This window comes from Parasteatoda tepidariorum, chromosome 3 (genome assembly GCF_982258835.1).
Source record: "Parasteatoda tepidariorum strain Cologne lab strain chromosome 3, Ptep-v5.0, whole genome shotgun sequence".
In the NCBI taxonomy this organism is placed as follows: Eukaryota; Metazoa; Arthropoda; class Arachnida; order Araneae; family Theridiidae; genus Parasteatoda; species Parasteatoda tepidariorum.
The window spans coordinates 98,774,787-98,791,478 of NC_141757.1; the positions used below are offsets into that span (position 1 = coordinate 98,774,787).

Here is a 16,692-nt window from a genome sequence, read left to right on the forward strand (position 1 = left end):
ACATGGCACAAAACCATATTATTCAGTTAAATTTACTTTTCAATTTCATATTTTTAATGAATGTGTGGTAATGGGAAATGGTAAGGGCAATTTTGAAAACTATAATTTCCGTTAAACATTTACCATGTGAATGGAAAAACTTCCAAATGAATGGTTTAAAAACAGTATATTTTGGTTTCATTACCAGAATTCTGGTCTTTTTTAACCCGAAATTTCTTTACCGATATTGTACGGTAATTTTACCAGAATTTTGCTTCTCCATGTACAAAAAGTTACTAAATGTTTCTTCAGCAAAAGTAAGAGTGAGGAAATATTACTTCTTTACAATTTTGTTTGTTATTTTCATTGCATATATTTCTTGGATACAGTTTTAAGCAAAACTTATATACAACGCTTTCAATGTTTAATAATAGTGAAACGGATAATCAATGAGTTTAGGTAGACAATTATTTTTTAGCCTCTAGTTTGGAATAATAATTAAAATCAAAAATTTAATAATAGCAGAGTTTATTAAGAAAGTATAATAAATAAATACTTCTGGTAAAAATCCCTTAAACTAAGGGTAAGAGGCATTCTATAGATAAACAACAATTTCATGATGATTGCAACAAAAGTAGTCTGGATATTTATGTGAGAAATCATGATCACATCCTGTTTTTTTTTTTGGTGGATCAGCAATAATTTATTGGATTTCTTCCTCGATAATATAAATTACTTTCTGTTACCTCCAAACAAGTTTATGCTCGCAAAAAGGGTGGAACTAAAAAATTATTATTTAAAGTAGATGAAAGATGCTGTATGAGAGGAAATGTTTCGTTTTTAACTACTTTATCTTTTATTTTACGGGATTGAGTGCGCAAAATGATAGATAGAATAACCTAATAACTTTTGATCTAATGATCGGATTACCATGCACTAAAATACAACCTTAATGGTCCGAAAGACTATATATGCTTAGATTCAGCATTTAATTAATTAGTTTAAATATCCCAATTGATTAGTGCAGACAATATTTTGAGCCAATAAATCAGTCCCTTCTCGGATTAAACGATGTTTTAGACACATTCGGATTCTTAATCATCAAAATATTTGGACTAGCCGAAATCTGGAAAATATGGTTACAATAGTTTGGTCAAGAAAATGGTCAAAAGTTTGAATCCCATTAATATTAATGTCAATTTTTGAGAAGTTCGCCTTTTAAAAGACGTTTAGTAATTAAATTGTAATTTCGGAGATCTATTCGACCTATCTTTTTAAAATAGTGCATTCTTGTTTTATTTAAACTTTCGTAGTTTCAAATTGAGAAGAATATAAATATCTTACAATTTATACAGTTTTCAAAGATCCGTAAATTAAATAATATTAAAAGAAATAAAGCTTAGAAAGATCAAATTCTTACATGGAACTATCTTTGGATAAACCAATTTTTCTGATTCACTATAAATTTTTTTACAGATTCGGTCAAATACGCAAAAAATTAAATTAAAATGAAGGTGTCTGAATTTTCGACTGTTTTCCTGAGAATACTTTCAGGACCATATTATACAGATTGCGGCTACCCCCTAACTCTTTCCTCTTCGTAACTTAAATTATCAGTTGCGCATATTAAACAGCATATTTAAGTTAAACTATCAAACTTATAAGACTGCATTTTAGAACATAAAAATCCGATCAGCAGATTTTTATTTCGCGCTCTAGAGTCTCAATTATTAAATTATTCCCATTATCCTTCCAAAAAAAAATGAATTAAAAAATTATCAACTTCAGGGTGACTCCAATTTATATTTAAACTATAAAAATTATCTAAACGTAACGAATCTCTGTTAAGGGAGACGGAACTGAAAACATCAAAATAAGTTTAATTGCTTGCTGAAGTTTGAAGGTGCTTCTAATAATTACCTTTTCACTTGTTTATGTTTACAGAAATCAGACAAGTTTTAATGTTTACATTAATTCCATCCTCTGTATTAATTTACTACATTTTAAAAGAGTTCTCGTTCCGTTCAAGCTTAAATAATAATTTGCAATGGAAATGCTTTTATAAAACAAACAACATAAAGATTGTTATATAAAAACTCCAAATCAATATTTTTTAAGTATTATGAAAATATCAATTAACTTTGTTTTCCCAGATCAGGGCCTACTATTACCAATTAACCATCATCAGTCCGATAACTAAAATAACACACTATAATGCCAATCTCTATGATGAACGCCTCCACATCTTGACCCACTCTTATGACTCCACAGACATGTTGACTCTACAGATCATTGTGGTCTTCAATGATCTTGTTTACTTAAATGGGTAAGTAACTACTTCAATCATTTAAATTGTTAACCTAAATAGTCCTCTCAACAACAATAATTTAATTAACTAGTTTCATTAATAAGTTAATTAGTATTAAGCAAAATTAATACTACTATTACATAGTTTACTATTGCTGGCAATTTAATCCTGATCAATTGCAATCCCTTATTATTACATCATTTTACCTTAATTGCCCCATTAGCTAGATAATCATTTTCAACTCTTAATTGACTAAGGTCAGTCACTCATACCAGCTTCTCCATAATAATTAATGTCCCATCAATAATCCTCCAAAGCACTAAATAGCACACAAGTTCATCCAGTCCCAAAATCTGCATTAAGCTACTTGCAAACCCATAAAAACCAAACACTACAAATTCACTCTAGTTTTACATCATGGCAAACAACACGCAAAAAAGGCACAATAAGTCCATCACATGCATACAAATAAACCTAAACAACTGCAGAGCAGCAACTGCTCTCTCAGCCAGGTTCATACAGGACAACAACATAGAAATAGCTTTTCTACAGGACCCATATAAACAAAACAACCGTCTACATGGCTATCCTAATCAATGGCAAACGTACCACTCTAAAAATAAGGAGGCATGGCTGGTAATCACAAAATGCATACCACTAAATTTTCTTCCGAACACCCAAACAGCTGTCTTTGCTAATATAACAACACAATCAGGCAATCTTGTCATTGGCTCGCAGTATGTTAGACCCCACGCAGACCTGTCCGCAGCACTGGATGAGTGGAAAGATCAAATAATCGGCTATCCCCTGGTTCTATGTGCAGATCTCAACGCCAGGTCCACACAGTGGGGCTACAAAAATACAGACAGTAGAGGCGACATCCTAATCGATCATATGATCCAACACGACCTGATCAGGCTAAACACACACAGTAACCTTTCTACCTTTTATACAAGCAATGCACAAGGCAACCCGGACTTTACTATTGGTAACCGCGAGGGTGCAACTTTAGTCAATGACTGGTTCATAAGTGACGAACATACTGCGAGTGACCATAGATATATCATTTTCAACGTAAACCGAGAAACTATTCAACCAACAACCAACAGACTTAAAACAAACTTCGGTAACCATAAGAAATTCACACGACTAATTAAAAACAATGCATACAGTCTCAACAAGGAATGCGAAGCAGCTGCAACAGCAACAGAACTAGATAATTACACCAAACAACTAATAAATAATGTTACCAAAATCTCAAAGCAGATCTACAAGCTAAAAACTTCCAAGGCTCCAACCAAGCCAGCATGATTTAATTGCAAGCTAAAAATCGATAGAAACCGACTAAGAGCTTTATGTAAGAGATACAACAACTGTCAGGACCCCACACTAAAAGTACAAATAAAACTGGAACTAAGCAAAAGCAAAGCAAATTACAAAAAACAAATCAACAAAGCAAAAGAGCACTCATGGAAGACATTCTGCAATACTCAAACAAATAACTACGGGGCTGCGCTTAAAATGACCCATAATCAACTCTTCAAGCCAACCGACCTTAAATTACATATTCCTAACATTAGTCAACCAACCAAACAAGAGGCAATGACCTTCCTCACAAAACATCACTTCCCTGACAAAGACGCAAACATATCAGACCAGCCTCCTCGAATACAAAACAACACTAACACAGAACCCAGGGTCGAGCAAAACGAGGTAAAGGATGCTTTATTCGCATTCAAAACAACAAAAGCCCCAGGTCCGGACGGGCTGGATTTCATGATATGGAGAAGGGTCTTTGATGCCGACCCAACAATCTTAACTAACTGGGTCAGTAAATGTCTGGAGCTTAACCATTTTCCGAACAACATCAAATCAGCAACAGTAGTTTATTTCGCAAAACCAAGCAAAGATCTAACACAACCAGATGCCTACAGGCCCATATGTCTTCTACCAACAATAGGGAAACTCTTGGAAAAAATTATTTATCAGAGACTGATCCATCACCTGGAAAGGAAAAAAAAAACTCAGCGACTGCCAATTTGGCTTCAGAGAAGGCAGATCGACTGAGTCGGCTCTAAAAACTGTAATTAGCGAGGCCAAAACAGCCAAAAAGAATAAAAATTGTAAACGGCAATACTATAAATCTCTAATATCGGTCGACATCAAGGGCGCCTTTGACTCCATACAGTGGACACACATAATACACAGATTAAATTCTATAAACTGTCCGACTCAGCTCACAAACATAATCAACAGCTACCTCTCACACAGGTCAGTTGAGTTCAACGGTGGTACCGATATAACTAAAATCGATGTCTACAAGGGTTGTCCACAGGGCTCCTGCCTAGGACCCCTACTATGGCTTATCATTGCGGATATCTTTTTACAACAGTTCAAACACGACCATGTTAAAACACAAGCTTTTGTAGATGACTACAGCTTCATTGTCTCAGGCAAAACAAGGAAACACCTAGAATCAAATGCTAATGAGGCAATGACACAATTCAGCAACTTTTGTAAGGCACAAAGCCTAAAACTGTCAATTAACAAGTGCAACTACATCACTTTTAATAATCCTTTCAAGCAGAGACAACCAATAATCAAAATAGACGGTAACGCAATAAAACCAGTAAATCACATCAAATACCTAGGTATAGTATTGGATCATCATCTAAACTACATAGAACACATTAAATCACTAAGAACAAGAGCCACAACACTGCACAACAATCTCATAAAACTAGCCCCAAGGACCTGGGGCATTAATACTAAAATGCTCAAGCATTGGTACAAGACTGTAGCATAAAAGGCCTTTACGTACGCTGCAGCAGCTTGGGGTACGGAATTAAATAAAACCGCGATCAAAGAACTGCACGAGGTGCAGTGGCCCCTACTAGTCAGAATAACAAGATCATTCAAAACAGCACCCACACCAGGTCTGAATGTTCTGGCAGGTTTACCGCCATTGCACCTGCAAATCCAAAGAGAAGCACTACTAGCTAACACACTAAGATTCAATCAAGAAAACACACAATACAATATAAAAGCGGGTGATTATCAACAAAAGATAAAAACACATATGGTCCACCCGGCCCATAACCTACCAACAAGTACTAGTACTAGCAAAACAACGACGGTACAAATCTACACCGATGGCTCCAAAGCAGACAATGGCGTGGGAGCTGCATTCTGTATTTACCACAACAACCAACATACAGATACATACAAATTTACGTTAAAACAAGAAAACACAGTGTTTCAAGCAGAGGTTTTAGCCATCAAAGAAGCCATCAATTGGTTAGAGACACACAGCTGCAAAGATGCAACAATTTTCACAGACAGTCTGGCTAGTATACACGCTATTAGAAAAACGAAACAAAAAGACCCACACGTGGCAACAACACAAAGACAACTAGAACACCTAGTCAGAAAATGCAACACACAAATACACTGGGTGGCAGCGCACACAGGTAACATAGGCAATGAAGCTGCGGATTTAGCGGCTAAAGACGCAGCAGCAGGTCACGGGATTCCCAGCGGTGTTCTGCTTCCACCATCGAGCCTGAGAAATAAACTTAAAAACATCACACAAAAACTTTGGCTAGCATACTGGGACGAAAATGAAAAAGGCTATACAACAAAATCATATTATCCTAAAGTAGACACAGACCGACTCATAGGCCATCCAGCAGCAATACAATTCCTTACAGGACATAGCTTCTTCCCCTCATTCTTACACAGGATGCAGCGAATAAACACAGACACAAGCCCATGCGATGACACAGGTACCCCAAGTCACTACCTACATGACTGCCCACTAACTGAATCATACCACCTCAAAAAACCCAATGAACAAGGCAGAACGATATTTGCAGACAGTTTCAAAAACAAGCATATTATGCAAAAACTAATAAATATTCTAGCCATAACCAGAAACATCACAGACAATATGTCATAAACCTTATAATAACTTTGTAAAAATACTGGCAGCAAATACAATGTTGAGGTGTCAGGGCTCCAGGCAAACCATTGCTGCAGCATAAAAACACACTCTGGCCCCACCCCTGACCAGCAAGCATTTGGCAGGCAGTCAGTCAACACAAGCTGTTGTCCGTGAGGCAAATAAAATTTAAAAAAAAAAAAAAAACTCAAGCTTGATCCACACAAACAAGAGATGGCTTAACTGTCTATAAACGCACACACAATAAAAAACAGTAATATATATCATGATCCGCCAAAACACTGCCTCAACTACTACTCATAAGAAAAATAGGTAAAACACGTAACACAACATAAACAAAACATACATACCACACAAGCCTCACACTGACCCTGCTCCCAGCCCCTGGGGACAGACAGTGAGTCCGGAGCTTTTCAGCTACCCGTGATGGCCATTTATGTTAAATGTTTAAAAAAAAAAAAAATTTAAATTTAAAAAAAAAAAAAAATAAATACCTGTGACGTGGCTAGCTATTTTATATTGTACTGTTATTGTCGATGTCCATTCTTTGTGGCTGTAATGTAACGCTGCTAGTTAATCTATGTAAAATTAAATTGTCGCTACTAGGCCGGGATAGCCTGGTCAGTGGGGTGCCGGGCCCATGTCCAAGAGTTCGTGGGTTCGGTCCCTGCTGGTCGAAGACTCCCCGTGTAGTAAATGGTGACTGATGCACGTTAAATCTGTCGAGTCTCAAAGTCCTCTATGTTCCCATAACAAATCAATACCTCTGGGGGTACCGATTAGGCCTGGGCAATATACCGTAATACCGTCATTTACCGGTATTTCTTTGATACCGCGGTAATGATATTCGGAAGTATATTCTTCGGCAATACCGAGTTATTGAACTTCGGTATGCCTGCACCTCTCGGTACTCACCGCTAGCCAATATCTTCGGCCGACCGGCGGCGAGGAAGTGGCGGTATGGTATGGTATCTAGGAGGTATTGGTATGGCACGTGATTGATTTAGGGGTGAAGAACTCAAAGGCTTGCTCGTAATATTTACGATACCTCCTCTCGGCAGCTAGAAATTTCTCCTACAATATATTGTGGTATCATTTGACTTTAAAGCGCATGCGTCATATCCGCGCGTTATATCAACCCTCCATGGTATACTTAGTTACTGATTTTGGTTTCATTTTGAGAATAGCGTGCTTCTGATTTTAAAAATATCCGAGATTGTCGGATCTCCTTGTGATGTTTATAATTGTGTTGATATTTATAATTGTTGATGTTTATAATTGTGTTGATGTTTATAACTGTTTTGATGTTTATAATTGTGTTGATGTTTATATTAGTAATTGATGTTTATATTAATAAAATTTTTCTGTTTTAAAATAATGATGCTTTATAATTAGTTGATTCCATGGGATAATTATGCTGCGAGCTAATATAGGATAAGTACCCCATTTTTTTTAAATGATGCTCTTTAAACACATTAATTTTTAATTGCAAAATAGTCTTAGCATTTATAATATACATAACAATTTAATTACCGCGGTATATCATAATATCGTGATATGAAGCTCACAATATACCACAATATCGAAATTCTGACATTGCCCAGCCCTAGTACCGATCCAGGAGTTTCCTTGTCTTCTGGATTGGTTCAAAATTACAAGGCTACGGCGTTGAACATTTGTAGTCGTAAACCCAAAAATTGGGTCGACTGTTCAACGGCGGTCATAAAATAAAAAAAATTAAAAAAAAGTATTATGAAAACATTGTATTCATTATAAATACATTTCTTTAAAGGAAACAAAATTAGTTGAGTTTCCTTTCTACCGAAGGTAAAAGGAACATAGTAAACTTTAGGTGGAAAAAAAACATTGCTGTTGTCTGGCATACGGAAAATATTTGCATAATGCTAAAAATACTGATATCTATAAATTTGAAGCTGCTTATTTACAAAATATACATGCTTAAGTTTTCAGGATGCAAGTTTTAGTGTGTTTTTCTTTTGATGAACGAATATTGTAGTGATATATAAGAAAGAGAAATAGTTTATATATATCTATATCAGGCATATTATAACAAAACCAAGGAAATAATAAAAATAAATTGCTTTTCAAAATTTGATGTTATCGAATAAATAAATGTATGTAGTTAAAATATTTTACAGAATCTAGATTAAAATTTAATAAGATTTTTCCTACTTTTAGAAGCCAATCCGTATAGAAAGGAAGAAAACAAATGTATTACGCAGCTCCGATACAAATATACAAATAGTTATTAGTTAGATACCGTTTCAGTTTTATGTTACTATATTTTAGCAAAAGGGAAATTTCATCAAAATGAAAAAAAAATTTAATATATCGTTTGACATTTCCAATTTAAATTTCAGCTTTGAAAAGATCATATTTAATTTTTTGAAAAAAATTGTACTTTTCGGTTAGCTGGAGGCAAGAAGTTTATTAATTTTTTTTATTTCTTTTCATTCTTTGTGAGCGTCCATTTTGTTCAATATTAAAAAAAAAAAATTAAAAAAATAGCAAATAAATCATTTTGAAAAATGCTGGTGGTGGTCTACATTTTCGGCGACTTTTAAAAGTTTAAAAAGTATAAAAGCTTAAACTTCCTGAAACCTACAACCAGAGCATGAACTTCAACATTTGACAAGTCATTTAAAAAAATTTAAATCGAAATTAGTTATCCTATTTCATTCAAATTTTAAATTTTATTCAAAAATAATAAAATATTCAAATTTGAAGATATCAAAGGAATACTATTCTGCATTATACAATGAAAACAAAAATATGGCTAAAACTGCCAGAATGTGGCGTAACATTTAGCATGTTTGTGTCTGCATGGGAGCAGTAAACAGCTCGGTAATTATTACCAAAGTGCCTCGGTAATAATTTTGGTAAAATTAACAATAAAATATGGTTTTATAATGTGTGGATAAATTTGTTTCATGTGTTAAAATTTGGTAATTTTGTCTAATATCCTAGAACATGACATAAAAACCGTTTGTTTTTGGTTAAATTTACTTTTCACTTTTGTATAATTTACTAAATAAGTGGTAATAAGAGCTTTAATTTTAAAAATCAGGATCTTAGTGAACCATTATCATACGAATGGAAAAATTACGATGTTTTGATTTTGTTAAGCATATTTTTTTCCAGAAATGTCGCTGCAACACAATATGGTAATTTCAGCAGAATTTTTTTCTCCGTGACAAAAATTCAACTATTTACTTTGCGAATCGGATGACTAGTTTCTGAGGTATGTATATTGATTGGATAAGTTTTCTAAATTAATTTTTTTTTCATCACATAAATGAATTGTGAAGATTCGTATATGCTGCATGTTAAGTTACCTGATAAAAGCCCCTTACACTGGAATGCAGGCTTGCACGCTAGCGCTGCATGATACGCAACTCAGTCTTAATTACTCTAATTTGCCTATTTGTACTCAAACAAGCATTCCAAAGCAGTATTTTACGCACTATATGCTTTAAAAATATGCAATTCAAGCAGTGAAAAAAATTTCGGAATAAATTTTAGTGCTTCCTGGAAAAGCCTTTATTTTTTCGAAGCAGGAAAATTATAAAAAAGGCAAAATGCAAACGCCTTTAAGTCAAAACAAAGCTTTAACTTAGATCTGCATGCATAACTTACCTGAAAAAATGCCTGGATAAAAAATCGGATAAATAGTTTAAATATTTAAAAAACATTTAAATTTTTTTCAAAAAATTGTCAATTTGATAAGATGTTTTCGGCTAAAAAAATTATAATTATCAATGACTTATTCCAAATTTTTGTATATTTTAATGAGTCCAAATAATACAGCAATAATTGCCATTCAACTCAAATAATACAGCATTGATGACCATTCATTAACTCAACCATTCAAAAAACTACGACTTTCCTTCATATTGTATTTTTCTTCATATGTATGCCATTTTCATAATTAACATATAAAAGCTGGCTGAAGATGAGTTAAGCCTAACCAAGTACTCATGAATATTTGTTACGAAATCACAACGGTTATAAAAAAAATGGCATATTTTTGCTAAAAACGCTACTTTATAATAGCACGAAACCTTCGAAGAACAATCAAAACTGTATCATAAATGCTTTTGAAAACAGTTTTAAAAATGGTATATTCCTTGCTTAAAAAACATTATTTTATAAAAGGTCAATCAGTCTTGGCTTTATCATAAATATACATATTTAAAAACAGTTTCAAAAACAGCATAGTATTTGGTACAAAAAAAAGCATTATTAGCATGACTGAGCCTTCCAGTAAGTCATAAACGTTTTTCCTAACTCTAGCACAAAAACATCCTTATTTCGAAAATCACTTATTCTTCTTAGAAAACTTTGTAATTTCTAAAAACCTTTCTCCAAATCATTTTCAAAGAAGACGGTGTAATTAATCTGTTACGCAAGCGTCCAAAAAGACAGTTGACTGTGACTTGTCGCGTCGTGCAGACGTCTATCTTTGCTTCCTAACTATATAGTTAGAGGTAGAAAACAGCTGTGAAATTTGTCACTTTGCGAACGACAAACAAAGCAAATGATTAATGCCCTAGATTCAGTAGGAAAAATTTATTCCGGTAGTTTATTCCTCTACACTTCTATCATACATTTGAGACGTTAGATTATTAATGTAATCCTCACTGGCTTTCCTTCTATCCGAATTTATACCGAGTCCACGAAATGCGTTTTTCACATTTGGCTTTTGTTATCGGCACCATTGTCTGCTAAAATTCATTGCTTTTGGTATGCCTTATACTTGTACTTTTGTAAGGTTTGCAATTTTAGGTCGTCTCACAGCTTTTTTTGTAAGTGATTAATTTCAGAAACATGAAAATAAAACTCTAGCGGATATAAAGAAGTTTATCTCTGAATTTTAAAATTGATGCTAAATAGAACATTATCACGTATTAATAATTTATGCAAAATGTTCCGTAAACGAGACACTAAATGTAAACTTCTAGAAACTTTTAAAAAATTAAGTAAAAAACAATACCAGTTGTAAATTAATATTTCAGCAAAATAATCAATAAAACTTGACTAATCCCTACGGAGTTAAAGAAAATTTAAAAAATAAAAAAAAACATCAAAACATGTTTGAGTGTAGGAAAAAAAGAAAGAACGTGAAAGGTTACTGTAGGATTAGCACCTTTAAGTTATATCAAACAATCGCCCTTTTTTTCGTAAAACCTCTTTTTTTTCTTCATTTCTTGAAGTTCTCATCTTTTTTATCTTATATTTAACACCTTAAATTTTCTTTTATAACCGTTGAACAACCGACCCAATTCTGAATTTACAACTATCAATGTTCAATTCCGTAGCCTTGTAATTTTGAACCCAAACTAGAAGACAAGGAAATCCTGATTCAAAGATTGGGATAAACTAGCCTTCGCGGGAGACTTTCTGATGGATCTAACTCGCATTTGAATTACATGGTGAGGAAAACTACGAAAACCTCCCACGTTTAGCCTTACCACAAGGGGATTCCATGATCCGTCTACTACTGAGGATATTTTACGTCAGTACTGTGATCGATGCGAGCAGAAATCGTATCAACGAGTCGCGGTTAGGATTCGAACATAACTCTCGCCATCCCCACCACCGAAGCTCTCTGCACCACCGAGCCACCGTGGCTTTTAGCACTTTTCGAGAAATATTTCTACCAATGGTTGAGAAACGAAAAATAAATTTATTTAGGGGAAATTGGTATACTTTTGCTGTCACTTAAATACATCGTCGCGTTATTTTTGTACAGAAGTAACTGAAGTTATTTTACATTGAAACAAATTAAATCAAAGCAATAATTTTTCAACCACTGGAAAAAAATCTTCCGTAAAAAGAGTAAAAGTTGGGAACCGTGCTTTTGTTTGTAAGAAACACCATTCTGGGAATTTTCTAAGCAGTCGCTCAGCAAATCGTAAGCGTTAAGCTTACCTGGTTATCAATAATATCGAGTATATTAAAAGATTTTTTTTTATACACTTGCATAATTATTAAAAAAAAAGAATTTATAGTTTCTATTTGAAAGTGATTTACGAGATGCGTAAGAAATGTAACAGATAAAGGACAAATAAAAGGAAAAAGGACCTTTAATTTAGCTGAAATAACGGTAAACATCTTATCCTTTCTATCAGTAAAAATTTAATAACATACATGCTTCAGTCCTTGTGCAAAAGTCGCAACTAAGTGTACAAACTTACTTACGTCATCAGGTAATTCAATTATTTTTTTTGTAGGCTTAAAAGTCTATGCTAGTCTGGAAAAAAAGAATATGGGCTTCAGCTAAAATCACTTATACGAGCTTCGTTTACTAATTTCTTCTTCTATAACAACCCTTTCTTTTTATTAGGTTTTTTTATTTCATTCTTTTTAAGGAAGTTTTGAATTTTTTTCTTTACAACGTTAACTTTTTAAAAAATATTACATGATTTCTAGAAATTAAAATGCAAGTATAATTCCCTGATCTAACAAAAAAATATTTTTTTATTTAATAAAAATTCTTTTCAAAAAGCAATAAGATTTCAAATTACAAAAAGCATACAATAAAATATCTACATCAGGCTTAATTTAAATGGAGAGAAACACGATGTTTAGAACATTACGATTATAAGGCAGCAGCTAGCATGGTATTTCAATAAATAAAGCTGCTGTCAATTTATAGATAATATTTAATCCAATATGTTTTTAAAAAGAATATTTTTAATTGTGAAAAAAAAAAGTGAAATGGTAGATATAAAAAATCTACATAAAATCATGCAGCGATATTTTCGTCTGTTAAAGTATTTAACTGAATACGTAGACCATTTTAAAGGAAAATATTTCAAAATATTCTATACGAAACAAACCGACATGGGAGAGAAAAGTTTCAATTTAAATATCCGGAAAAGCGAAAAGAGTCAGCGACCTCTCTCAATTTAAGAGAAAACTCATTAGGATTTCAATCAAAATTTACAAATCTGTGGAACGCTGGATTTAATAGAGTTTGCAGATTTAAGCGTGCAGAGTATGTGGGATTTGTACAATTAGGTTGTAAAAATAATGAAATCCAAACGAAGAGTTTTACTAATTAAAATTTGATTGTAAATTTAAAACAAAATCAACTTTACAGAACATGTATTTTAATTAAAATGACTCCATACTCTTCAATAAATTGATAAAGTAATCTAGAACTTTTCCAAAATATACTTCTTTTATTTAGTTTGATTTTCTACGGAGACCATACATATGCAATAAGGTTCTTTCACAATCAGGGCCATATTAAGCGTACGCGGGGCCCTAGGTCATTCCAATTTTTGGGGCCCTTAGATTAATTTTTTTTTCTCGTATATTTTTTATTTATTCAAGTATAAAACTATTTATTTATCTTTTCATTTAAGAAAGTACATTTAAAATAAAAATAAATAGTAATAAATTAAATTTTACTTTATTCTGTTAAATTAGAACTAAAAAAATTATCGTATTTTATTAATATATATTTGAAATTGATTTTTTTTTTTTAAAATCATTGTTTTTCTTAATTTTTTTAAATTTATTTTCAAAAAAATTTTTTAAGGGGGCCCCTAATCATTGGGGGCCCTAGGCCATGGCCTTGTCTGGCCTAAGGGGTGATCCAGCCCTGTTCATGGTTATGAAAGAACATTACATGGTTATGAAAGTGACTATTTAGGGGACATTTCTGCACTTTTAGAATTTGTGCCAGTAACATGTTGGATGTGTTCCTATGTTCATTAATAAATCAGACATTGATTTGTAGTGAGAGTAAATAAATGTGATTAAACAAAGTTCTGTCTCATAAACGTTTAAGAATTCAGCCCAGTGGCAATATAAATAAGCACTCACTTTTAAAGATATATTTAAAGATTATATTCCTTCATGGCACAAGGTCAAAAATTTAAAATATAATTGTAAATTTCTTCAGTCTTTAATAAGTACATTGTTAACAAAACGTAACTGCTGGTCCTTGGTCCTTCTATCAATGGTGCACTGCATAAACCTGCATTATAAATTGGCGCGAAAGGAAATAAATAATTAAACCAGCACAATAATTTTGAAACTGAGCTATTTTTTTAGATCCAACAGATTTTAGAGTACAGTGAATTCCCTTTCCCACAATTTGCTACATCGGAGAGCGGTGCAAATCATATACTTCAACCGAATATTGCTCAAACTTGGTTTTTGTGTTAATTCATACGAAATTTCGTTAGATTGCAAAATCACACCATTGCTCAAAATTTTCTGAAACGTTAGAGATTTTATATATTTAACAAGTGCATTTAATTACATTATTTTATAATATATTTCAAGTGAGTTTTTTCATAAAGTACTTGTTAACGATATCTGCTGTTTCCTGGAAATTTTTTCAGCTAATAAAAATGAATGCAATTGAATACGATACAATAATTTGGCTACATGCATTTCACGAAAGCTCATTTACGAAAAAATATGAGCAGCACATTAAAAAAGAAAATGTGATCACACAATTATAAGAACACAAAAGTGGAGTTACATTACAGTAAAAACAACGACAACAATAATAATAAAATAAACACAATTCAGCGTATACATATGAAACTATAGAAATAATAAACACGTTCCGTTTTTTCCAGAGGACTACATACACCAACAGAAATGTTAAAAATTTCTTGTTCAAAGACGTACTAGTTTTTTCTTACTTTCTTTCTTTAAACTTATAATTGCAATTATAATGCATCAAATTTCTAACATGTATGTTTCATGATATTAGATCACGTTTCCCTTAAATATCAATTTGCAACTTTTATGAAACCAAATATTCAACATATTTTATTTCAAAGGCTTATTATAAAAAGTAGGATACGACTGATTAATTTAAAATTCTAATAATTAAACTACTATTTTTCTAGAACTAAACATGCGTGAAATGCAAAAGTGAAACAATGCAGGGAGGGTCACTACGAGGGGTAAATTTAAATACACCATTAGTAATGACCAATTGATTGCGCTCATAACTGGCTTTAAAAAACCACCTGCTGTAGTCTCTCAACGAGATAAGTCTATTTAAGTGAAGCCTTTAAAACTAAATCAACAAGTTTAGAATATCATATGATTCAATGACTTTAAGTGAAAAGAAAAGAAAAATATGGGTTCCCTAATGTAGATGTTTTTATTTAAATTTGCAAAAAATGATGAAATTGCACTTGTCATTTACAATTAGTAATATAATAAAGTAAGAGATGGCAGCACTGCGATTGTCTTTGTAGTTTCTTTTCTGTTTATTAATGGCATTTCATTTAAGGGAAAAATGTATTCTATATCATTTAAGCTGGGGAAAAAATAGTAATATTAAAAATTAGAACATAGTAATAAATGGTAATATTTTTCTCCTCAGTTCAAGTACATGCAGAAATTATAATATTTTTTATTGTATCAAATACTATTCATTAAAAATATAAAAACTAATGCTAACAGCTTTGAACTATTTTGAAAGTAGAGAAGTCAAGGCTAAACTTCTAACACCAAAAAGTGTTATCAAAGCTACGATTATCTTTTTTGTTATTTTTCCTGTATATGCTAACTTGATTTTTAATTTTTGAAAAAGCAAGCCCTGCAAGCTAAGATAAAAATTTCAGCTTTGATTTAAACTGTACTACATAAACAGTAAAAATCTACAACACATTCAATAAAAGTTATAATCTTGTCTAAAAGGTCATAAACATGTGGTAACGTATTATCCCCTTCCCTCTACTAATATTTAATAAACATTTATATTTAATAAGTGCAATAGTAAATCATGGAATTTTTATATCTCTAAAAACTTACACTAGATGTCAGCACTAAGATAGGAGTACTGCATATTTGTAAAACCTTATTATGTTATATTTTATTTTATATTTATTTTTCAATGTATTAGAATCATCAGAAGGGTAGATTATTTAATTTTTAGAACGTAGCTCATCCCTGGTAAGACAAGGTGAGATAATGTAGAATCTAAATGAATTTTTATTATAAGCTTTCCTTATTCTATTTTCTTTACCCTTCAAGAGAACCGGTCAAGAGGCAGGGCTGTTAGAGAAAGAAATTAAAAACTCACCTCTAACAAATAAAAAACTTTAAACTTAACTGTTTATCATTCCATCTAACGAGAGGAACAACTTGCCAACAGATAATTTGCTGTTGATAACGGTAAAATATATTTTGAACAAATGCTATGTTTAAAAAAAGTTTGATTCCATGTTTAGTAGTATTTTTTGTAACAGTCACTATTTTTTTTTTACGTATTCAAAGACAATTAGATAAACAAATTCTAAAAAAAAAATCAAAATTAAGTAATTTTACTTGAATGATAATATATGATTGATAATGTCAATAATAATATTAATAAAGCATAATTGATAATGTTACTAATAATATATTGATAATGATAACATAAAATTAATGATAATTTTAC

The 16,692-nt window shown here is 32.1% G+C and overlaps 2 protein-coding genes across 2 annotated transcripts; both read left to right on the forward strand.

The window, feature by feature from the left end:
* Positions 1-2,704: 2,704 nt before the first annotated feature.
* LOC147814100 (uncharacterized) lies at positions 2,705-3,598 on the forward strand. Its single transcript, XM_087160203.1, has one exon. The coding sequence runs from the start codon at positions 2,705-2,707 to the stop codon at positions 3,596-3,598; it is 894 nt and encodes a 297-aa protein (XP_087016329.1).
* A 1,768-nt stretch (positions 3,599-5,366) lies between these two features.
* LOC122268993 (uncharacterized) lies at positions 5,367-6,245 on the forward strand. Its single transcript, XM_043040203.1, has one exon. The coding sequence runs from the start codon at positions 5,367-5,369 to the stop codon at positions 6,243-6,245; it is 879 nt and encodes a 292-aa protein (XP_042896137.1).
* Positions 6,246-16,692: the final 10,447 nt, after the last annotated feature.

Coding starts and splice junctions, on each gene's coding strand:
- LOC147814100 (XM_087160203.1), top strand. CDS start 2,705: ATGGCAAACAACACGCAAAAAAGGCACAATAAGTCCATCACATGCATA.
- LOC122268993 (XM_043040203.1), top strand. CDS start 5,367: ATGGTCCACCCGGCCCATAACCTACCAACAAGTACTAGTACTAGCAAA.